Here is a 26461-nt window from a genome sequence, read left to right as displayed (position 1 = left end):
TTGTGAAATCGCACTCTGTAACCGCATAAAAGTATAGTAGTCGCATTACATCGAGTAATAATGATAATGATAAGCCTTGATCTTTATGCAATACCGATCATTCCCCTTTCCTCTTTCTCGCTTTGCGAGGGAGTTTGATTTTTTTCTTTTTTTTCTAAAAATTGTTTGCATTCGTTGTTGGCCGCCGATTGTGCATATAAGTAGGATTAAATCATTTACAATGATAACGGAGCTTAAACACACTACACACAGTCGGTGCTAATTTATTAATCGCATTAACAGTGCAGTTTATGACATAAGGATTTATATGCCCGAGTGCTCTCTCGTCCCGGATAAAGCCGTTTCCATGTGTACATGCGTGAATGTGTATTGCAACAACCTATAACATTTTCGAATGCTAATAATATCGCCATAGAAATTATATTAATATCTTGACGCGGCGCGCACACAGTACGAGATCTCTGTTTCGTACCGTCAGCCATCCCCTCGTCATAATTAATCGCCCGTTGCTTGTAACACGCGCGCCGAGAAATTCTTGCAGTATATTCAAAGATGAAATGATTATAAGCACGATCTAGGTACGTTTCACTCGCTTGGGACTCTCCACGAGGTGAGCCACACTGCGCTTTCTTCGCCGCAAGATTCAGGAAGAGTCAACATAATGCGCTTTATAGCTTTCATTTCCGAGAAGCTGACGAGCCATACTCGTACGTCGTTATCTAATTGATGTCCAACACGTCAAACATTGCCGCGATATATTGTTCCCCGAAAATCGACGCGCGCGTTTTATTGAACTATTCATCGAATGATAGTCGCGTGACACGCAACCGCGAGTAGATTAAATGCACCGATGAATGAGAAGTTAAATAATGTTCTTGGATAATTTTCTTTTCCTCTTGAATAAAATTATTCTCACCACATGTTTTTAAATTTCATGAATATCAGATAAAACTCAAATTTTGTCGAAAGTTATTCTCTCATACGCGATCAACAGCGAATAAAATTGCAAAAGTTATTCATGAATTTCAGAATCTTCGCTAAAAAAGTTTAGTGGTTGAATAATAAAGAGAAGCCTCATTGGGATTTCGCTAAAATTTCTACTTCCACTGAGAGATTATACTGCTCATAAAACAGATATTCTAAATAAGTAGTATATAGTTAATGGTCAATTCTTTTTCTGACGACAGTCACTTTACTGATGCACCTAATTCCCGAAGTTAGCCTGCGCGAAAACCCCTTCGACCCGTATGAATAAGGACCCGTACGGTACAATAACGACGTCGTTTGGAATTTCCCACGTGTCGCCAGATTATCATGCTTTCTAGCCAGTAACATAAGTTACGGCGCTCGAAGAGTATTTCTCTCTTTCTCTCTCTCTCTTTTTTTCCTAAGAAAACCTCCGAGACCTCGAGAGCTGCCCGATGCCACACAGTCACCGCGGCATCATTCGTAACGTGACAGCGAGCGACGTGGCAGCGCTATTAAGGCTCGTGCATATTGCAGCAGTCTACAGCCGCAGCGATAGGTTCCGTCAATTAACATAATTAACAATATTATGAATCACCCTCTTAATGTCTAGACATCTTTCGCGCGCGCAAAGATACGCGTGAATTACGCGCGCCGTTAGCCTAAGCGCAAAATTCTTTTCTCTCTCTCTTCTTTTTCTTCGAAAAATATCTTTTCCTCCCTTTACTCATTTCCTTGCGGTATACGCGAGACTTAATCCCAAGTGTCACCGGTTCCTATATTTCCTCGCGTTGACCGTCGTAAATCCAGACGCCGATGAATAATCGCGACCCTACGATTAAACCGCGAGGATTAGCGCGATGAAATACGATCGGTAACTATGAATAAAATCATTAATGGATGAACGCGAGCCTTTGAATAGACCACACGTGTCTCCACGAGTCAAGGTAACAATGTTTATCTCGCGATTATAGCTTTCTGATGTTCAGACCTGACAAACTTATTATTAACAACGTCGTAATTTCACGCCTTTTGCCGAACAATTTTTTTGAGTGTAGAATCGCTATTATATTTTGAAGACTTTTTATTGCGCGCTTGTTATCCCTTTTTTACTTGTGTATACATAATTTTAAATTAAACATGTCATGTTAACGTTAATTCTAATTACATATGATTACGTGTATTATATAATAGACATATATCTTGATTCAGCACAAAATCGATACGTGCGAATTATTTTAAACGTAAGTAACTAATGAATAAACTATAGGTATAGTTTTTCGTAATTTATTTTAATCACATTAATAATCTGAAATTTTCTTTTTATCATGCGATATTTAATGTATATATTGCTTTGTACGAGTACTCTCGAGATTCCGATGTAACTTAGAATCGTGCAGAAATAGACGCACGCATTATAAGTAAATTTCATCATTATATTTTAGTGGCAATAAATTTTTTACAGGCCTTAAACGCGACGTTCATAGACACCAAGCATTGTATCTCGAGTGTCTAATGGACAAAACGGTCCTGGCATAACGGTAATGTCGCGCGGACAATAAAAATAGTCATGCCACCGCGAGCGTTGCGGTTTTGCGAATTTAGACTCTTTCGACGCATTTCACCGTAATTCCCCGATGTACTTAAAGATCTCCGCAAATTTATTTTCTAAATGATAATCGTCCGAGGAGCTACCGGGAAGAGCTATTTTTGACATCGCGCCGCCATTCGTTGCGATATGCTCGATCGGCGGTGTCAGGGGTCTCAGATACACCGGCTAAGGATATTAATCAACTCGAGTCGCGACCGCGACACAAACCTCCCGCGGTCGTTACACGACGTTAAGTACTCCGCGATGCGAATACTCGGTCGTGTACCGACTTCATCCGGAATCTAATCCCATGTCAGTCGCGTTGAAATTTATCGTGCCGATACAAAGTCGCCGACATATCGATCGTTCTACGGTGATCCACTGCAATCGCGCGCGAATTTATTAGTTTTTATTGCATTTCGCGTACGGAAAAGACCGACAACAGCAGGCAAAAATATATACATATAGGTGGACATTGAATGTAGAAATATATATTTTTATAATTTTGCTATTATTCCGTTTAGCTCTATTAGCGCCGCATTTATCTTGGCGTTTATTCTATTATTAGAAGAGACTATCATTGGTTTCGTCTTTAGTTTCTTGTAACATACAGATTAAAGCAACCTGTCATGTAAAAAACGGTTTATTTATTACCTTGAAACTTGAGAAAATTAATCCCTCATTTATTGAATTTATTGAACCTGCTATAAATAAAATTTATTTGCGTGACATTTCTCATAGTTGCATCATTGTTCTCATAGGATTTCTCTTTTAAGATAGCAAGAGCTTTCGCCGAAATGTGAATGATATGTCATCCATCATCCAAATAATAGACAACCATCTTCTAATCGCGGAAAAACTTGTCATAGGACGAACGTTCGCGATTTCGCGAGCTCGCGAAATGATTACCGCGAATCTTACGGCTCGCGGTGCTTGGTTCAGGATGCTGCTCGCTCTGTTTACACGCAAGAAATGCTTCATAATAACAGTTAATTGGCCGGTCGGACTGCGTTCGTGAAAGCCCGCGACGGACGGTAGTCCAGACATGTCTGCCGGTCGAATGGCCCGTCCGTCCGCAGCTAAAACTCGATGGTTACTCGAACGACGGTCTCCCTCGTTTCTTACCCGTTCGCTGCCGTAAACCGCGAATCACGCGCAAACATCCGCGGACGTTTGCAACGTGCAGTTATTGCCGATTGCATTGCGCGCAGCTGCAACGTAGATACGTGGAATCGTTAGGTACTTTTCTTTCGTGATACGTTCCTGGCTCCGTACGTGTCTCGGGATACGATTCTCATTCATCCCGCAATGGTCGGAGCATTTTTGCGATTTACTTTTTTTGTAATCGTAAACATTATTGCTCGTTTTATCACCTCTGGCTGCTCTAGTGAAGAGAATATTAGCTTTGGCTCTCTAGAAATAACGTGTTTCGAAAAAAGCTGTTTAATTGCTTTCGAAGAAAATACAGTAGTTTAAGTTTTTAGTTTACAGAATATTTGCGGAAGAAATCATATATGTTATTGATAAAGTTTTAATCATTTTGTATCATAAAATAAAAAATAAATGTATTTTTTAAAAAATAATATTCTGCTCATGTATCCTTTTACCATATATAATATTTATAATATATTTTGTTTATATCAACATAGTGTTAAAAATGATAAAATTTAATAAATTTAACTACTTTCTTTAAAAATAAAAATAAACATGAATCTCGAATTTTTTTGAATTGCAATGTAGAGTACGTGTATAGAGAGAGTGTTATTTTTACATTATCATACATCTAGCAAGAGCTCTTTATGAAACGACTCTTTTTTGATTATTTTACTGTTAAAGTTTTCAGTTGTAACAGCATTAGTCTTAAATGTGTTGATTGTGACAAAAATGACAACGATCGCAATTACGATGAAATCTTTCTTGCATTATTGTTCATTGAATGCTGGATATGGTATTTTAATCGTAATCATTAATCGTATGATGATGCAGCACGAATAATATTGCTCTACGTAACCTCATTTTCGAATGTTTTACATAACTAAATATTAAATATTTCGTAAGTTACTGGTACGCATACCATCGTTTATTTAATTAACGTCGTCGCTGATTATCGCTTATCATCGTTAGTCATCAAGCGCTCTCCTTTTTACCGCGACTTGTCTCGCAAGTAAAATATTTCGGCGTTCATTTCGTCGATGCGCGCGCGTTTATTTTCGATACACTTTTTTTTCATACGCTTTCAATCTCGTTTTTGCGATCGGTATGAGTCATTCGAATCGAGAAAAGACGCGCGCTCACGAATTACGGGGAGATTCTCTTTCTTTTTCTTTTTGCCGTTGCCGCCCAATAACGAATCGGTTAACGAAAAAGTTAATGAAGATACAAAATAACCAGTCGCTCGGAATTCTATTAAAGAGCCTTTATTTCTTATCTCCATAATGAACGGCGCGATCATCGTCGAAGGTTCCCTTCGTTTAACCGTCAGTTTATACGAGAAATCTGAAAAGTCATCGCCGCGGATCTCTTCCTTCGTCCTATCCAATTTTGTCCGTAGTTATGTAGATAGATATACAAGACGAACGAATGGATAACATACCGTTCGTTTAATGCGAACGAAAGAATGCCGAGGTTTAATAGGGGGACATCGGCACATACGTGTCCACGACGACGAGAAAGCTTAGATCGTCCGCGTTTCGACGAAGTGCGATGGGTAGAATATTCTCTTGCGATCCGGAAGCGCGATAATATTTACACGGCTACTTGAGCACCCGGTATGCTTGCATGCTTGCGATGCTTATCGTAAGTGTACGGATTTAACCACTTATTAAAGGCGCTAGATGCAGGTGTGAAATGTATCGTCCTTACTTTCGACTTTTCTCAAGATTTATATGCGCTCATTCACCGACGATAATTAGGAATAGCAAATTATATTTTATTAGTCTTTACATATGCGTTTATCGACATCTTGGATCTTTACGCTTGTTTCGTTTTATTTCGTAAAAGAATTTCTTGTTCAAATTTTCTTACGCTTCCATTTGTCAGAATATCGGGTGCACATAATAAATCAATGCGTAATCATTTTTTCCAACTATATAATTATGATTACGCATTATTGTCCGGGGAAAAACAAGAGACTAGCTTGCTTAATTAATTTTTTAAGCTTACATGTCGCATCAACTATTTGATTCTAAAATGCATATATTTTCTTTTTATTGATAGATAAAACAGACAATCGAAAAAAAATTGAAAATTCTATGGCTTTAAAGTATTTAATTCATACGTAGAATCAAATTCACTGTAGAGTCAATAGACTGAGACTACAATGAGCTCACGGTTTTTAGTCATTGTTCGAACTATATATTAAAATTTTACCGAACGGCTTACGCACCATTATCGAGTTTCTCATCGTAGGATGCTGTAACGCGGCGAACATAACGGGCCAAAGCGTTTCACTTTTGTACGACGCGCGATTGGAAAACGATTCTTTAAAATAAAATAAAAAATCTGAAATTATGTAACGATTTTACAAATTAAATTTTCATAAATGTAAAAATTATGACGAATGGTGTCATAAAAATGATTGTTCAATAAATCTGATCAAATTAAGTAATTAGAATTATGTAAAAAATTCCTTCATCAAAAACAATAATTTTATGATTATGAACGCGCGTGCGATTAAAGTTGTCAAAAAATTGATTTTTTTAAATTGATTTTTAAATTATAATTAAAATTCATAAAAGAATTTACTCAGAAAAAACATCAGAACGTAATTATAAATTAATAAAATAATGAAAAAATTAATGAATAAAAAATCATAAATTAATGAAAAAATTTTTTTTATGATATGTTATATAATTTTTCTGATATGATAGTTATGAGAAAAATAAATATAAAGATAGATAATTTCTTTGTGCAAATTTGCTATGCCCGTATTCTTAAAAACGTTTTGTAGGATCCTCTATACAATTTATTCTTTTCTTGGTATAATTTATTCTTTTCTAATTCTTTACGGTTTGTGGTGTGTATCATTCTCAGAATATTCAACTTGCTTTTCCAAAATTGTGTACTTTCAATGATCGGTTTTTTTGCTAGCAAATAAGTTATGGTTAGTCAATTAAAATCACGTAGTTTGAGAGTTGAAAAGAAAAACTTTGAAAAACTTTCTAGTGAGTCGACTACAATAATTCTGCAGTTCATAAGTCTCGGTTTACCTTCGCAACGGGTGGTATTATTGAGAGACATAACGAAAAGAGATACGAAGAGAAAAAAAATACGGTCAGAAAGAGGGAAGAAAAAAAGAGAAAATGCATAGAAGAATGGATTACACTCACGAAAATGCAGTCTGATAATAAAATATAGATAATTACATCATGTAAATTGTTGAAGTACTACAAAAAGATCATATAGAATTATAATACTCTAATATAATATAGTTGAATTTTAAATTTTAGAAAAATTTCCAATTAGAATATTTTTTAATCTTAATGATCCGCGCATTGAATAAAATATCAGTTAATAATTAATATTTTACATCATTGAGTAAAGTATCAGTTAATGATGAATATTTTACATAAATGTTATAATACCTGAAATTGTATTTATTAAATTATCGGAGATTTTTAGACTTTTGTTGATTAAATTTTTGTTGATTATTATGTATTACATAATTATGAGAAAGAGAGAGAAATGAGATTGTCTGATTTTCTAATTTGTTTTTTATATTGAGTCTACATTAGATGCAAGTATAGTTCTTACATCAGACAAATCTATTCAATAACAAATGCACGATGCAAATACGCTTCGTTAAATCTTATTATTTGACAATATTTGAAACTGACCGGAGATAGAGCCTCCTGCATATGCAGGGGTGTGTCGCCCTCGTCAGTACACGTTGACATTCTCCGGCGTTGTCTTCCAGTTCTCTTCTTTTCGTCGTACCGTAATATTCGTTTAATACACCAGATCGTTTATTTTTCCCTTCGACAGTTGCAGTCGTTTCTGTTTCAGCTTCTAGATTTAATGATTGCAAACCTTTCAGTCTGTTCTAGTCTTCGATTAGGCGTCTATGTCTACGCGAATGTATAATTTTAGGCATCGGATATCGTATCACAGGTTGCTGAGGCTTGTATGGCACGTGTATACTCGAAGAAAAAAAGCGGGCGGTAAAGACCTGCAAGAAGCAAACGAGAGAAAAAGTTTAAAGTACGGCATATCATGTACAGAGATATCGATATCATTTTATTAATGATTCGAATAAGTAAATTTTCGTTCAACTATTTATCTCGAATAATAAAATACGCGCGCGCATTTAACGAGTTTAATGCATGCGAATGTAGTAACACGCGTAAAGAGGAGGGCAAGGTGATCGAGAGTGAAGACGGAAGAAGCGACTTGTTCCTCCCGCGCGCGTTAAGAACAAGCTCATCGGTGGGAACGAGACGAACCGGCTGTCGGTTTGGTAACCACTTCGGGATGAAATGGGCAGGTAGGAATAATCCTACGTTTTCCGCGTAGCAGGTAGGTGCCGATCCGGAATCGGAGAATCCACGTCGGACACTCTGCACGTGGCTCGCGGGAGGAAGAGAAGTTTCGCACGCGTGACACGCGTAATCTTGCGCGAACACGGGAAACCGGAACCCGAGCGCGTGTGCGCGAGCAGGTTCGGCGTTTATCGCCGGGCGAGGATTCGCGCGGATGTCGGTCAACCAGTCGGACACCGTGAATTCTACGTCTTCGCAATCTATGCGGTCTCTCTCATCCAGGTGGATATTAGTAAAACCAGTCTCTCGGTTCGCTCTTCTCTTCGGCCTGCCCATCTGCTTTTACTACGGTGAAGTACGCGCGGGCGCGTGGAGGAGGGCGCGCGCGTAAAACTGGAATTCAGCTCGCGGGCACTGTTCTGACGGATAGACAGGTATAATAATAGACGTAACGAGGAAGCCGGACCATCGAGAGTGAGCACACAGAACGGTGCCAGTTCTCACTCTCTTTTTGTCCGTCTCTCTCTTTCACGTTTCATTTCTCGGGCCGCGCCGTCAATAACGGAGACGCGGTGATGCTCGCGAGGAAGTAACAAGACTGGTTGTTAGAAAGAAAGAGAGAGAGATAGAGGGGAGAGAACACAGAGAGATGCCGAAGAGGGTGGCGGCGGGAAGTAGATAGGTAGGTACCTACCTACTACGCGGAAGAAGGAGATTGGGGCGACCGGGGAGAAGGAGTAGGTACGCACACGAGGCCGGTATACAACCGCGAACCGGAGACGAGAAGCCAGAGGAGCAGGTTCGGCCGGTCTAACCTGATTCTCAAAGGGAACCCTGCATCAGATTGGACCCACCTCCGTGGGTCCGTTTGTATTTCAAGTACCTGTACGCCCTCGCCTCGCGTCAGTGAACGATGCCTCCGGAGACGGTGGACTCCGTCGAGTTCGTATAAAGAGGAAGCGAGGCGTCTCCTCGATTGACGGATCGCGCGACGGCGATGTGCCTTTGTCGGCGTTGAACGCCTCGGTCGTGCGTTGCACCTGCCGCTGATAGATCCAACAAACTGCCGTTTGTCGCGGCGGTGTGCATCGCGGTTGCAGCCTCAGACACAGCTGCGCAGACTGCCGTTAGTGCAACGAGAGTGAATTTCTAGAGATTTAGTGAGAGTTTCAGTTGATTCCCTTGGAGAACGCGCCGATCCGTAAATGGAATTTTAAAATTATGCGCGAAAACATTCTGTGTATCCGAGTACGGATTCTTCTCGTCTCCGGGGACGGCCTTTTTCGTGTCTGTCAACTTTTCTTTTATTTTCCATTGGAAATTTTATTATCGATTTTGACGGATAAGCGCTTGGGATTAGTTTTAGAAAGAAACTTCAAAGTTGCTAGCTGCTGAGTTTTAAGGAAATTTAATGGAATTTTCGAAATTCGGGATAATTTTTAATTAAGTAGAAACATCAACACGTATGTGTTTCTGAGAAATAAAAAAATAGAATCGAAGATTTACGGGAATATTTGAGAATGTTTTTGAAACGTTCACCGATATTCCATATGCATTCAATATAATGGAAAATTAATATCTCATAAAAATATTAATTTTTCAATTTAACTATTGTATATATTTACGAGACGTTGAGCATGCATGTAATTTGACGGAAGAAGTAATCATACGTATTGTTTATATTTTAAAATTAATACAAAACGCGAATTTATATTATCATAAAAAATATCTAATCCAATAACGATCTCTGTTTACAAACAGTTCAATATTGCATCGTATTATAACAATTCTGTGAAAATATACGTACATATGTACGTGCATGTACATACCATCGTCTTACATCTCCTCGCGTGAAAAGATTTACTCTATTATGCCACACAATCTAAGAATTTTTACTATCTCTTTAATATAACGATAGTATACGTGTGTATCGCGATGCTAAAAAAAGCAACTACATGTTAAAACATCGATTGCAAAAAAAACGAAAAAAGCAGATATAAGACGTCTTGCCAACTGAAAATCATGCATTGAACGGTCATGGTCCCGCGTCTCACTTGTTCACCGGTAGGTTACCTGCGCATCACCTGTGCGTCATCGCGTAGGTAGCCTCCGGCTATTGATGAAAATGCGAGAAAAGAAGGAGCGCGTTATAATACCGAGAGGATTAGACAAGAATATAAAGATAAATACTCACTCGTTGGTATCGCATTAGAAGAAGAGGAGGGGGGAAGAAGTGTTGCGCGATACAGCAGCCGGTGCATTCGCAAGAAGCCGCTGGTCCGATGGTCGCTTTACCGGTGCGGTGGATTATCGCGCGCGCATGTGCGCGGGGGGAGGTGAGAGAGGGAGAGTAGGTGACAGAGGTCGCGAGGGGAACGATAGGGTAATAGAGGAGGGGAGGGATGGGGACCAACTACAAACTACTGAGCGTCCCTCCTGTGTGCTGGATTACATCTCAATGAATGATAGTCACCATCTTCGTCGTAAACCGAAACGTATGATCTCTCGGCGAATATCCGCTAATATCGAAGTCACTCTCCTCTCGAGGGCACCCTTCTTCGAAGGCCCGCGCTTCTTTCGTCCTCACTTCTTGGTTTTCGCTCTCGTTCCTCACCGGTGAAGAACTTATGGCACCGTGAGATCTTGGATTCTTCTATCTAACGCGTCGTCTATTCACTTCATATCACACTCGCGATTTACATATCGTTGACGTAGACATTTCACGAGTCTCGAACATTGCTATTGATCACTATGTTTCGTTTTATGCGTCCACTCGATTGTACTCGATTGTACTCACTTGTTCCTGGGTCTTATTAAACTGGTTCCGAATATCTTATTCCGAATCGTACAATATCGCGCACCGGCTTCAGTCACACACTTGTTCACGGCGATGACAACGATGATTTACCGTCGCATACAATCACTAGAAGATTTTACCAATCGATCATTCAACGGGATCTTCAAGTTTAACGCGCTGAAAGAAATGTACTGTTTTGAAAACGTGCACTTTGTATCTGAGAAAAGGATGTAAAATACAGGAGTAAAATTTAAACCGCCGAAAGTTTCAGTCGCGCCGCTGCAAGCAACAAACGAAGCAGCCTCTCGAATCGTTCTCTCTTCTCTCGGGAGACGGCAACATGGCCGCCTACCTCCTCTGCCTCTCAGCATCCCGCTCTTGGCTCCAAGCCTCAGATTCCCCCCTCCGTTCCACTCGTGTTCCACACACGCTTGTGCACAGTATTTCCCTCCTCCTGCCTCTCTTTCTCTCTCCTTCTCCCTCCTACTTGTTCCCCTTCGCGTTTTTTTTCTCTCCGGTCCCTCACACAGTCAGCTTCCTTCACTTTTAAGCGGCTCTCTTAGGCTTCTCTTAGGTTTCTCTTTTCGTCTCGTTCTTCCTCCTTTACCTGCGTACCCTATAACGCCTCCCTTTCGACTCTTCCTTCGGCGGTTCTTTTTATCTCTCTTTCTCTCGCAGTATAGCAATATAATCTAACATCATGGTCCACCATATCCCTCCTGGTATCCTCCTACTCTTAATCGAGAAGGAGAGAAAGATATCCCGATTTGTGATGTATCAGAGAGAGTGGTGAGGGCCCTTGGGCTTCTCCGACCCGTCGTCTCTCTCTTTCTTTCTTTCTCTCTCTCTCTCTTTCTCCAGGTGTTCTCTCGCTCATTTGCTCTCGAACGGTACGATGAGATCGAAAGAGACGCACAGACATATCGCGGGCGGTGGTAGGAGACGACAGGAGGGAAGGGGAAGGCTGGTACGCAGGTAGCCAACGCGAAACAAGGACGGTCTCACGGATCTTGTCGACGAGCGGGACCAGAACAGACCCATCGTCTCCACAGCGAGCCGTACGGATACAAACAGAGCATCAAGTAATCGACGAGGCAGCGGCCGGCATCGTGGCCACCCGACATTATCGTATCTCTGCAGTTGTCTCTCTTCGACGCGCCGCTTCTTTATCTCTCTCGCTCGGTCTAGTCGTTTCTCGAGAAAGATATTCGACGAGAGTGCCACGAGAAGAACGAAGGCGATCGCGTTATACGCACGCGTGCATTATATCGCGTTTCTCCGTCCTCTTCGCCGTCTCTGATTCCATCTTTCTTTCTTTCTCTTTCCCATTCTCTTTCTCTTTTTGGTTCCACCTTCGAATCGCGTCCTACTCCGCCTTGCTACCTTGAGAAGGATACACGTGATCGAAGAATATAAGCGAAACGAAGACGGCCGCGCAGACATACGTTATCGCCGGTATCCTTTTCTTACTCTGGATTTCATCCTCTCGTGACTCCGTCCTGTTCTAGTCTTCGCTACCTTGAGAAGGGTATCCGCGGGGAGGACCGCGAGAGGAACGAGAAGGAGGACACGCACACATATGGATTATCATATCTGAGTCTTGTGTATTTCTCCGCCTTTACCTTTTCTCCTCCAATCCCTCTCGCTTCAATTTTATAACGCTCGCTCTTTATCTTGCCACCTTGAGAAGGATATCCACATACCAAATCGTATATCCGAGAGATATCTAATAGAGGGACGTAAAGTCATCTCATTGAATACGCCGAAAGATGGCAGATACCTCATCGGGTAGAATGACATATCTAGATATGTCGACCTATTATAAATTTTTGTTTTGTTCTGCAATAATTTTTTTTTACCTGCTTTAATAAGGAGGCTTTCGTGTCTATTCGCCTCGGATAATCGAGGTATCTTCCCGAGTCATCGCGAGACAGACGCGCGCACGCAGACCCTCTCCTCATCTCCCTGGCTGAAGGAACGCGGTGAACGTAATGGAAGGGAAGAAAGAGAGAGAGAAAGAGAGAGCTTCTTGTTTATGTAGAAGCGAGGTCTATCGTCTCGTCTTCCTCCTTTCTTTTCATCGTCATTGTGAAAAGGATATCCGCGAGAGAGATTCGCTCACGGTAGAATGAAAAAAAGGTGTACACACGTATATATATCGTATATGCACGTATATATACGTACATCCGATTGATTTCCTCTTATATACGTGGAGCACGCGAGAAGAGACGTTTACGCTGGACGCCGAAGAGAGCGAAGCTGCTGCCGGTGCTGCTGGCGGAGCCGCGTCGCTACGAACGAAGATGGACTCGGGATCGAAAGAGCCAGAGATTCGAGAGGGGGAGTCGGGGGATGGTAGCAAGGCGAAGAGGAGGGCGTGTGCGTGAGTTTACGACGAGAGAAAGAGAGAGTACGAGAGGAGTGGATGCGCGAGCGACGAGGAGGACGGGCGTTGGCTACGCGTACGAAGGGAGATTAAAAGGAGAAAAAGAAGATGGAATTAAAAGAGGAAAAAAAGGGGAGTCGGGCAACAAGAGGCAAGGAGAGAAAGAGGAAGAGGGAAAAATGAAGGTATAGAAAGAGAAAGAGAGAGAGAGATCATGTGAAAAATGGGCACCCAGCGAGAGAGGACAGCCTCGGGCTACGTCGCGCGATGCGACCCTGTTCAGGGAAGGATTCGTTCTTCGTTTGTAAACTTCGAAACGCGTACGTAAATTCGGCCGAATCGACGTGAAATCCGTGAACCGAGAGTTTTTCTCGAACGAATTTTCGAAAAATACGAGTCCAGGATCGATTTAGATTCTTATTCGAACGCGTCGAACCTTTTTCTCGGAGATAACTGAACGCGCGATGTTCCCGCGAGTAAAGATAATTCGTATTCGCGTTTCTTTCCGTGGGAATCGCACGCTTATACGCCGCGTGGGTGGTTATGCGCGCTTTTTGCGTGGGCGAATTGAAAGGCAGATGAGAAGAGGAGGAAACAACAGTTTTCGAGAGGAGTGAGATCTTACCCTGTCCCGCACGCATTTGAGATACTTTTTTTTCAGCCTTTTCCCAGATTTTTCAGCTTATCGTTCCCTTTGTTTCTGATGCATTGTATAACGAATTAAGTGCATGTGTATGATGCGTGATGGCAAATACGATGGAGCCCCGATTTGTGAATCATCTAGCATCTATCGATCGAAGAATCGTGAACTCGATTGGCCCCGAACAAGCGCGCGTTACGCGCGGCTTTCTAATGTCTTCGTGAAAGCAGATCGAAGTCCGATTCTTGTCGAGAAAATTCTTCTCTACCCGTCGTATCTGTCGACGCGCGCTCGCATAGTCGTAATGTCACCTTCCGCGCCCACCTTCCGGCCGTATGTCTCTCGCCGACGGGATAAACGCGCATATCGGGTACTTATGCAGATCGTAGTGTGTCGGTAAGCGTGCGAAGAAGTGTCTATAATTCAACCGCATCGATAAAGTTCACTTTTAGAGCGACGGCATGCAGTGTTTCGACACTCTTAGATTACTACGCTTTGACCTATTACGTAAAATGTTGCGTAAAATCTTTGTTCTCGCAAACAACACTTTTCTCGGAAAATATCGGAAAATTATTAATTTCATCAAGTCGTTTTAAAGTAAATTTTTAAGAAAATTCTGGAACATAAGAGAAGAGAGAGAGACAACGGTCATATATAATTGTGGTTTTAAAAAGATTGTAATCGATCATGTAATAAATATACAAGATTTTGTTTAAGAAAATTAATAATTATACGGGCAAGTATCATATGCATGATTTTTTTCGTAAAGAGATGAGATTTTTAGAAAATTTTGAATTGCATGAGGTTATTTTTTTCATATAGGATTTTCCACAATTTATATTAGAATAAAATTGCGGTTTGGAATTCGAGAAAAGATTAAAATTGCGCGCGTCTAGGAACGCATCATGTATTCGTTTCAGTAGAAACATCCACGAACGATTCCGTCGTAGGTCGTGTCGTTCGTAATGATGTGCATCTCTCTGATTATCTGCTGACAAGTTATTATCGTTAAAATACCGCGTTCTCGTCGGTGAAACATTCATTCGTAATGGAAGGGATGGAAAAAACGAAATTCATGTTCGGTTCATCTTATCGTAACTATGCATTCTCATCCCCTCAACGAGAAATAACCCCGGATTCTTCGGTCGCTTTGACTTTGTATTCCTCATACAACGGGCTTCCCAATTATTATTTCTCGTATAACAATGAAATGGAATAGCCTTAAGAACTAGTTTATAAAGAGAAATTTTTATATGGAGTTTAAATAAATTTTAAGATGTTTCTGCACTCTGTCTTTTTGTGCAGTAATAAAAATGATTTTTGTTAATTATATTGTATTATACGTAAAAAATGCAATATTGTCGAATTAATTAAAGTCATAAATTAGACTCTAACTGTGGCATTTTCTCTTATTACGGATTGCATCCTGACTAGAATAGACTAGGGCGACTTTCAAGTAATCCGATTCAAAGTAATCGAAGTCTCTGGACAAGATTCGACATAACGCGACGTCTTGCGCGGGCGTTGAAGTCTCTCGGCGGCGCCCGTAATCGTGCATAATGGTTCTCAACCGGTTCATCGGGGATTCATTCAGAGAAACGTCAATGTTGCATCTATTCACGCACATATACCTATACCTGTACTTGTATATATATGTACACGTGCGCGCCTATAGATCGTCACTACCTGTTCGCTGGCAAAGACCGGTCAGCTCTTATACCGGTTGCGTATGTCTCTCTAAAGCAAACACCGGCGTGTTTACGTCTGGATATAAAGATGCGACGAGGCACGCATACACACACACACATTAACTAAAGAAGCTAATGTTTCGAGATTGATTCCTGATCATGATTGATTAGGATGATTTAACGCGTTTTTATATTATTTTGTCTTTTTATATATCCTCACTGCAATATTTTAAACATAGCGAGCAGCATCTCTCTCGCTATGCATTTATGAAGCATTTAGGAAATCTTGTATCACGTGTTGCGTATTGACTGTGCGTGAAATTTGTTAAATATATCATTTTTAATTCAAGGAGATTTCACTAAAGAAAATAATATGCGAAAATATGAAATATCTTAGCTATGTTTTACAATCGAAGTAGAATTTTCATTCACATCGAAAAAACGATAATTTCAGTCTGGTCGATTGAAAAACTGCGTTCGGCTATCTAATTAAAGATCGATATAAAAAATTGAATCTGATTTATCTTGTCGATAATTATATTCTAGCGACCGGCTCACAAATCGACGCGAACACATTTCCCTTGCGCGCTCATATCGCGACGTAAAAGAATTCGAGAGATTGGCGGCAGGAAGCGCAGCAATGGCGCTCGTGATAACGGTATCAAAAGTGTTACGCATACGAGCATGAGTAGCCGGATTTATATATTCGCGAAGGTTATTTGTGATTAAATATGCGTCGCGCTTCATTGACGAGGACTAATTTAAATCAATTTTACACAAATCGCAGATTGATTATGCCATTCATGTGAAACAGTGAAACACTAGACAGAATGCAAATTATACGAAGACAATTTTTAAAGATTTAATTTTTAATTGAGCTAAAACTTTGTAAAATATCTAAAATATATGTCTGATGTGTCGTAGATTATTAGTTACAAAACTTTTGCCCATATTATCGCCATATCATCAAATTTTATTTTATTTATATTATATGTATTTATTTTTTATAAAAATTTCTTTTAATAAAAATTTAAGATTATTGATTTATAAAATTATTTTAATCTATTCTTTTCTTTTTTACACAGTAATTAGCACAGTATTAAATAAGAATTCGTAATATTAACAATCTTTGAAAGTAATATCTTATTTCTCCAATTGTAGGTGCATGATCTACGATCCGCATGAAAATGACTTTACACGCGCTACTAATTATTGAGTCGAACATAGAAATATGCGCGTGTTTAGAGCTCCTCTCTAATTTACCATAGCGCCACTAATCAGTTGTCGTGGAAAATTTATTCTCGCAAAATATCAGCGTTGCGCACGAACGTGTCTTCTCGTGTAGAGAAGACTCGCCGCTCGCCACTGAAGTGGCGTTTATCGCGGTACGTCGTTACGGGAGTCCTGTAACGATTACGTGCGAACCGATCCTGCATCGATCGGCGCGCCAGGATAATAATTGCCTAGCACGAACAATAAGTTGATCATTGGAACGGCCAAGCAGCGCCCTTCGTGCTCGGCTACTGTTCTAAGAATGCATCGTTGGAACCTCGAATATACTTAGCTAAAGAATTTAGATATATATTTTGTTAAAACTGACAGAATTTATATCTGAATTCTTTAGCTAAGTGTATTCGAGATTCCAATGATTTGTTTCTTCTTACTGATAAAAAATAATGTTGAGAAAGATTTTCTCTATCAAGTTCTTTTAAAGATATGCATTTCGAAACATTTTTTTTTAATAACGTTACTAAATATGTAAAATATAAAGTCGTTGAAATCTTAAAAAAAATATATATTAAATTGATACTCAACATACCAAAATTTTATCAACAATTTCGAAGTTTATTGTTGCTTTTTTTCGAATGGTTATTTCGCGGCACAATTGTTATTACATAATTTTATTACTTTCAAAGATGAAAATTTACTTTGATAAATGTCTGTCATATCAATACGTTTACGGATTATTAATTTTTTCAGTTTTTCTATAAGTAAATTTAAGTTTATTTCTCCTAAAAACAATTACATTTTTCAAATTTTATAAAAAATATATTTTATATTTATATTTATATTTTATTTTTATTTTTCTCAATCATTTTATTTGTTTTCTTAATTTTATAACTGTCCCACTTATTAGCTAAACCAGCGGGAATCCGCAATCGAGATTTGGAAGGTGTATCCTAATCGCAATTTGTGAATATATCAGAATAGAAATTTTTATACAATTTTATATCAAAATATTTCATTCTATAATACTCTGTTATTTAAATTATTCAAATAAATAAACCAAATTAATGCATGCAATTATTTAACAAATAATAAATACTCACCGCAAAATTGCTCTGCCACTCAATGCCTCTCTTAATATTCCTTCTGCTCCTCTCAGGTCCTCAGAGTCATCGGAATTCGTTGATTCACATACAATTATTTCGAAAAGTTTATATGATTCGTACAATTCACTCGCGAAAAGTTCATATAGTTTATTACGCACGACATTTTTTACGGAACTCCCGCACTTGAGCGCGAGACACTTTGCACGACACTCCCGAATACCGAGGTCGCGAAACAATATGCCATTTCGCACTTTGAATCGATAAAATGACTTCGAACAAGGATTAAATCCGAAGCGAAAGAAGACGAAATCGATGAAGGAGATCGACGCGAGTGTCGCTGCGCGAATGATAACAAGGTTGCGACATGTAAACAATAAGACTCTATGCCCCCCTTCATCAAGGCCGAATACTGTGTTATTGTTAATTCGTTACCGATATATTTTATGTATTATATTACGTATTCTAATATTGCGTATTAAAATATATGTTCGTTAAATTATAGATTGTTTATATTAAAATTGATTGAATTAAATTATTTATTAAATTATTAATGTGTCATTTTATAAGACTTTTTATGTTATTCGATTCTGATATATTACTATTATTCATTATTTTAATGTATTTAATTTAATTATTTTAATCAATCTTGTTAATTTATATTTTATTACATAAGATTAATCGGAATAACAAATTATATTTAGGTCAAAAAATTTAAACTATCAAACAAAATATATTTAATTCTGAGCACTATTTGAGAAATAATTATTATTCATAAGGATCACACCAAAATGATAATTTATATTTTTTTTGTACTATATATTTCATTTCAATTTCTATGTAAAATAGTAAATGAATAAATCGCGGGAAATACGCAATTCGATAAACATCTACTTTCACGATATATTTATGTATGGTTGTATGTTAAAGATAATTAATTATATAATAATTACAACAAATTATTTCTCGAAATTTGTCACGATCGCGTTCATAAAAGGAATTCACTAGAGTATCTTGTAGCACTACCGTACTGCTCGAATATTGCCGCGTGAATAACAACACGACTATGGCACGCAAACCTTAACGTGCTATATTTACATCATTAAGGTCAAATACCGCCCCATATCTACATACAATTAATTTCTTCTCAAAATATTTTATATGCTGAATATATTTTGTACTATATATAAATATTTTATATACTAAATATATAACATATAGTATATTTATATACATATAACATATACATACATATATACTATATACTTTTCGATTTGTGTTTGATTTGAATTGTGTTGATTAAATCTGAATAGCAAATTAAATTTAGATTTGTCAAAAATTTAAAATGTCAAATTATATATATTCTAAGCATTTTAAAAGTGGAGAAATAATTATTGTCTGTAAAAATAGCAACAAAATATTGATTTATAATTTTTATTTTTATCGCTTCAATTCGTATTTGAAATAATAAATAAATCGTGAGGAACATATTTCAATAAAGGCTTATCATCGCAATACAGTTACGCGTTGTTTAATATAAATTGATTAATCGTTAATTATAATTGATTAATCGTTAATGATTCTAGCAAATTAGCTCCCGATATTTGTCGCGATCGCGTTTCTAAAAAGAATTCAACAATATACAAAGCATCTCACACTTCTTCCTCGTTCAAGTTAACAAGACAATGTCTTAATAATAATATATCAAAATATGTGATGGCCAAATATCATGTGACAATTAATTTGTTATCGCTCTTCGGAATATTCAACATTTTGTAATATATTTCGTATTTTTCTAGAAGGAGACTTTTTGATACTTTTTAAATTTTACGCTTTCGACCTTGAATCGCTCGATGCTCGAGCGAACTGCCTCATTGAATGCACGATCAATATCTTCATTAATGGCGCAGTGTCGTCGTCGAACGATTAAGCGACTACGTAATAGCATGAAGACGCGATGGAGGTTTGATAAATTTCGTCAACCATTGCGCAATTGAAACTGCGTCTAAGATAGATGGGTAATTAACATTAACGTTGTTGCTTATCTTAAAATATCCATCTGCAAATTTTTAATTCTTTTATAAGAAAAAAAACATCCGAAAATAGTAAAGTTTGTAATGCGAGGCCAGCTTTTATTAATAATGTTGAATTGTATATTAACCTTTACATCGCGCATTTTACATATCACGCATTTTAGACACACAAAAATCTCTCTATCTAATGAAATATAATGTAAACTTGATTTAATGTAAATTAATTCTAAATATAAATATAATAAATATAGATTTAAATCTGATTTTGTTTTTAATTTCAAGTTTGTTGTTAGAACGTAATATATTGTTACATTTCAAACAACAGATAACATACTTAATTATAATTATGTCGAGAACTGGTCTTGTAGAAATCGACGAGCCATCGCAGCGCGCAAACAAGACACTGACAAAACGAGTCTAAATCTGAATTACCGAATCGAGTCACGATTAATGGACGCAATTAGTCTCAGCGCGAAAACAACTCGTTGTGCCAACAAGTGGAAGGTGGATCGGCGAAATCAGGTTGTCGGGAGGATCTCGCCGAACCAGAAAAAGAACTTTCTTCGGCCGATGCCTTCGCACACATACCGACGATGTCAGCATTAATCGCATATCTTTCTCAAGATATATGGACGCAATACAAATTAACTGACGTAGCGGTTAAAAGCAGTTATTAATTTAATCACTCTCTTATATAACATTGAGAAGATCTGTTTAAGTTTTAAGCGACAAAACAAAATCCCTAGAAATTCCAAAAGAATATATGTTTTATATTGTATCAAAATTATATCAAATTATGTAAAAATTTCCATTTGATTTCACGTCGATTTCGAAGAAAAGCAGATTCCTCACGCCTTTAAAAAGTTTATGTTACCGCGCTTAATGAAGTTTTTATTTTAATTTAAATTCCCTCCCCTTGATTCTAGCTTAGTTTTATAGTCACGCGATAATCTCGTGATTCGAATCGCATCGGGACCGCGTCGAGAAACCTGACGACGGAATTTCACCGTCTGGCCGATAAATCGATCGCAAAGGAAATTAAGTCTCCCTCGCGTAACGGTACTTGTAAAATCGCGCGGCTACCCGACGTGCGTTCTTACATCGTCGTCCGGCGCGCCGCTTCCATAAGTCGGTGAAATTGCAGCGTGCTCTTCTCGAACGGCCCGTTAACTTTTCGCAAGAACGGAAAACAGTTACCCCGTTCAGACATGTGTCCGATGCGTCTCGCGTTCTCCGAGGGCGAGACGGAAAGAATAAGGAGGGCGTTTCATTGACTGGACAGAGCGCGCGGTTTAATGATCGCGACGAAACGAGGCAATTGTAACCGTGCGCCGCAATTTACGAGGTTTTTCCCCGCAACATCGACAATGATACGGTAATCCGATTGATTTCGCTAACTAGCTACTTCCGCAGCATAATTGATTGAATCGCCTTCTGAAGAAGGCGTGACGATATTTTAGAAAGATTCGCGCAAAAAGTGCGTTATTTCGACCGATGAAATTGGCCGAGCAAATCGTATGATCTTTGAAATAAAGTTACGAAAATTATGAAAAATAATAATAGCAAGAAATTTTATATGTCTTTAAATTGCCAGAAGTGCCTCTCAAATATTAATTTTAATAGAGATGTAACTATAGCACTATTTACCGAAAAAGAATTTTTATTCCATACGTTTTTTGAATGAAATTTTCATTTCATGTATATTTATTGATTTTTTTTATTGTATTATATATATAACAAATCAATTTTTTTAATATCATATTTATTATCAATAATTTCAGATTTCAATTTCAGTTTCTAAGACTTTAATTTGTAATCAGTCCTCAATTCGAAAGAGATTTAATTAACTTCAATTTAAATAATTAATATATCGGAACGAGAAAGATAATTGCTAATACATAATAATATTATTCAAATATTAAGATAATCTAAAGGATTGATGAAAAGTCTGCGAAATGAACAGATGATAAAATGTCATTCCAAATGTAAACTTAACTCGTTAACTCTAACTAATAATTAAATCTTTGTTTATTCATCATTTATTGCAACGGGAATTATTCTGCATAATTTAAACGAGCCTTTTTTCCCAGCGATGCGGATGCACGTCGCTTATTAACTTTCCGTCGAATATGATGCCTATGTAACTTTCAGCATAATTACCGTTTCAAGTTAATGGATAAGCATAAAGCGCCGTCCAGACTTACATGCACGCCAATGTTTCCCGAGATTAGATTGACGATCGAAGAGAGGAGGGGGAAGAAATACGATTAAATAGCGGATTCGTAAACATCGTAAAGAGGATAACATGAAATTTTCTTTTCGCTAGAGCTATTCTGGCACGCACAATCCGAGAGAAAGAAAGAAAAGTTGTGACATGATCATTCAACGCTTGCAATAAAATGACACAACTAGGATATATAATGTTGTGAATATTTCTATGCGTGTATATAGGTATGTTGAATACTACACATGCGTACGCGGGCTGTATGATATGGATGTGGTAGATGTTATGTCGAGCTTATGTATATTCGCGTCGAGCCCTTGACCAACAGCCATCATGGATTGGAGAATAGGCCATTGGAAGGCCCGCCATTAAGAACTCACAAAGCACAGTTTCAACGTTAAACGTTTATTGGACGTAATTTTTGGTGTTATATGTATGGTGTTATCCGCCATCTTAGGTACATTTGAACTATTAGATTTTTTTTATATAGAGTATTTGTTAGTACATATGTATATGAATGAAATAGTATAATTTATAAAAATAAAAAAAATAATCTTCCTTTTATTTCTCAAAATTTAATTTTATATGTTATTATTTCTTTAAATATTTTGATAACTAAACTTCAGGTTGCTAATTTATTAAAGCAAACATCATCAGCTGAAATTAATTGAAGAATAAGATTTTATCATTTAGTTTCTGATATTGCACTCGTCAAGGTTTCTCTTTGCTTTCTTCTTATTTCACGATATGAAGATGTTTCATATGCCACAGAAATATGATTCTTTCGACAATAGCAATTTATCTAGTTTTCAATTATTATGTAAGGAAAACGATACAAGTAAGCATGTATCAAGGTGTATTTAAGACTACTTAAGAAATCGACGTGTATTAATCACAGTCTTAGTTTATTTGCTTTATTCAACGGTCGCCATATACCTTTGCTTCTGCCTAAGAATGCTAAAAGTTCACCGCCGCTTTTATGCCCGGCTGCACATGCATTATTTATCTCGCCGCTCATTATAAAATCATGCGACTGAAGAAAAAAAAAACGAAGCTCATGGTAGAGAGGCCGTCATTTATTTCTCGATCGTTGATAAGTTTCGCCCGAGGATTTTCGCACGATTAAAAGCTCGCCATGGAAGCGCGATGCGAAACGTAAGGTTCGTTCCATCATCGCTTGATACGTGGTCATTAGAGATCTGTTAAGGTGTCGTCGTTTAGCGATCTTTTATTATGCATAGCTCAATTACGATAGGAGGAAGAAGAAGGATGAAGCTGACTGGCGCGCGACTTGCAATCGCTTCTTCTATCAGCTTTACATATTGTCCAACGATGCGTGAATAAGCGTAAGAGATAATTTATCATTAGGCGTTACGCAATTATCGTTGATTGCGCATCTTTCGCAGGCCGTATGCGCGGAAAAACTTCAATCCTCGAGAAAGCGAGGGCTCGCATGTATTAATTACTTCATGATTACGCAATAATGCGACAATATGCTCCGTACGGGGCCGCGGTAATTAAGAACGAAATAAAAACGTCCTGGATACTCCTCTCTTGTACGCGCGTTAATTACACGCGGACACACGAGAAGCGCGCGTATATAAGTTGCGGCAACGTGAGCCGAAATGCATCACGCGCTTAAACATTCTCGCGCTACATTAAAGTCGAATGTACCTCGGCGCGATTGTATTACCTTTCCGTGATTTAGCAGCGGAGAAAAATTCGAACCTTAATCTTGCATCACGTATTGCGTGATATCTGATACCTCCTTACTTTGTATTCAATCTCCGATAACTGCTTCGATCTTAATTAGTTATTTCAACTAATCGTGAAAATATTCTGTGTGTGTATTCGTGATTTGATCTCCGAAAAATGCGCGTGTAAAATTTGCTTATGCATATTATCATACGATTTTATGATTATATATTATGCGTTTTTTATTGGGAGGATTTAATTTTTAATTTAATTTTATTAAAAGTAAAGATCAGGATCAGACAAATATACATACTATACATTAAATATTGTTAAAAAGGAAAAGTAAAGATCAGGCAAATATACATAATATACATTAAATATTATAAATGTCAAAAAAAGAATGCTGCCTACATAATAGTAATAGTTGCGCGCACCATGAATAATATTCATATAAACGATATAATGCTGAAAATTATCACTTTTCTTCCTGCTTAAAAAAGATACATTTTCTTAATGGTACAATACTTGGCACACATTTTGAATAGACGTTTTCATTTCAAGATTCCTTTGCCATTCAAAAGATATCACACCTCATCTCATAAGAGATCCACCGCGGATTTTCCACGCAAACGTTTCTTTCTCTTCCCCGTTTTTTTTGAACGAGGTATTATCGCCTTGCTAGAAGATTTTTTTCCTTAGTCATTCCAATGACCTCTTCGGTAGAGACCTACGTATATAAGCCTACCTGCTCGTGAGATATTTTGTACCTGAGATGACGGCCAGTATTTATTTCGGGAGCGTGACCCACATGTGTGTATGCTCACATACAAACACACGGACAAATCGTCGCACGTTCACATTTATGCTAGCTAAGTGTATCCCGATGTTGAATACCGATGGTCGAGATGGTGCGCTATAGAAAACGTTAAAAAGAGATGCACCTGTCAGGCCGGGAAACACCCCCATCCGAGGGCTTACCTGCTGAGGCGTAAAAAGCTAAAAAAATTTTTAGCCCTACCTCTCTCATTTTAGAGAGAATTTTTCCTCGTAACTATTTCGTTGCCACAGGAGTGCCGTATATGTTCGATGATACATTCCGATACATGTAGCCGTGAGAATAAACTCCTTTTTCCTTGCCTCAGTTAAATTTGAACATGACATTAATTATATTATCAATACAAAGTCAAATTTATTCCATAGTACTCTATAACATGTAGCTAAATCATTTTAGTACGCTTTACTTATAAAAATATCGCAATAATAATAATACTTTGGTGAAAATAAATATAAATCCCGGTATGTCTCTTTTCTGATGAAATATATAGTAATTATTTTTTAATCTTCTTGATATATAGATGCGATATAGATACATAATACGAATATTTAAGTTATCACCAAGCAATATTGCATATCAATTTTGTGACAATTATAACTCGATTGACTTTATTGATCAATTATTTGTAACATGTATAGAGTATTTTTAGCGCGACATAGAATTATAAATATAGTAGAATTGAAATTAGACGCGCTGCAATTTCGCGATAAGGAACAGTGAACCTGATTGCGCAAAGATGAATTTGCATTCGCTGTCGCTGCGGTGCGGCACATTACGTAATGTTTCGTATTAGCGTACACAACGTGGGTTGCCCGTTGAAATATATATAGGAGTATATAATTATGCGTATCATAATTGTGATGAAAATGGGAAATGTCGACGTGTGATATCGCGTGCTGTATATAATCAGCGTGAATAAAATCGTGTCATTAATCAACGTCATTGCTGAATATACTTTTAAGAACAACGAATAATATTATTTAATGTCATATCGTTAATATCGCTATATTTTCAGTAGGTACATGATATTGTAGATTATAACCGCATGCTCCAGTAGTTAGAAAGTTACTTATCGATACGCACTGTTTATTAATACTTTAAATTAATTATATCTACAATTAAATGAATATTCCATCCTGCTTATATCGTGTTTTTGCACATTTCGGCATGGATCTGCATATCAAGCGAACAAAATCGATTGTCTATAAAAATCCGATTTCCTTCGATTAGTTCGATCAATTTTGTAAGCGGGTCAATCGAACGATTTCATAAAAGCGACAGAGATCTAATGTTTGGATACTAACAGTTACCTAATACTCGTCGCCTAATTTTTTACCAAACATTATACAAATTAAATAATCATTTTTTAAAAAGGCGACTTTCAACATTGCGTTTAATCTATTGATGCGGCATGAATCAGCGCAGAGTTAAAAAGTAAAAGTTTATATCAAGAAAATTTTTGTCAAATTGATTTAACAAGACTGCGTAAAAAATGAAGCATTAAATGTATAGAAATTATAGAAGAAAATATTTATAACTCGGCAAAAAGATATAGTAATATAGAGATAAATATTGGGATATGCGTTTTATTTTATTTGTACAATTATTTATCATCCAACAACAATAATTGTATAATAATTTTGAATATTTAGATTAAAAAGAAAAAAATTCTTCATAAATTTTGGAATAAATTTTAGGAATAATTATACAATAATACAAAAAAATAAGGGATAAATCTGGTATTATAGAAATAAAGAAAAAGAATCTCTCTCATTAGCGTAATCTAATTCTCTTTATGC

The 26461-nt window shown here is 37.6% G+C and overlaps 1 protein-coding gene and 1 long non-coding RNA gene across 7 annotated transcripts in view; one reads left to right on the top strand and one right to left on the bottom strand.

The window, feature by feature from the left end:
* The window catches only part of Grh (grainy head), a 103966-nt gene extending 92737 nt beyond the window's left edge, over positions 1-11229 (bottom strand). Inside the window, exons 1-2 of one of the 5 annotated variants that reach the window (XM_083108664.1) lie at positions 10229-11229; positions 7393-7724 (exon numbers count right to left, since the gene is read on the bottom strand). In XM_083108664.1, coding sequence (XP_082964790.1) covers positions 7393-7452 — 60 coding nt within the window. In that variant the 5' untranslated portion in view covers positions 7453-7724; positions 10229-11229. Of the gene's footprint in view, positions 1-7392; positions 7725-8917; positions 9140-10228 lie in introns of those variants that run through there. The other 4 variants (XM_083108663.1, XM_083108660.1, XM_083108661.1 and 1 more) reach the window with 4 other exon arrangements.
* Positions 1-26461, top strand: part of LOC145977041 (uncharacterized) — a 112580-nt gene that overhangs the window by 48890 nt on the left and 37229 nt on the right. The window lies entirely within an intron of this gene.

This window comes from Camponotus vicinus, unplaced genomic scaffold, assembly GCF_025532165.1.
Source record: "Camponotus vicinus isolate PSW18456_S1 unplaced genomic scaffold, iyCamVici1.0 SCAF_9, whole genome shotgun sequence".
In the NCBI taxonomy this organism is placed as follows: Eukaryota; Metazoa; Arthropoda; class Insecta; order Hymenoptera; family Formicidae; genus Camponotus; species Camponotus vicinus.
Note: the sequence above shows the minus strand (reverse complement) of the source record. Positions and strands in the feature narration are given on the sequence as shown.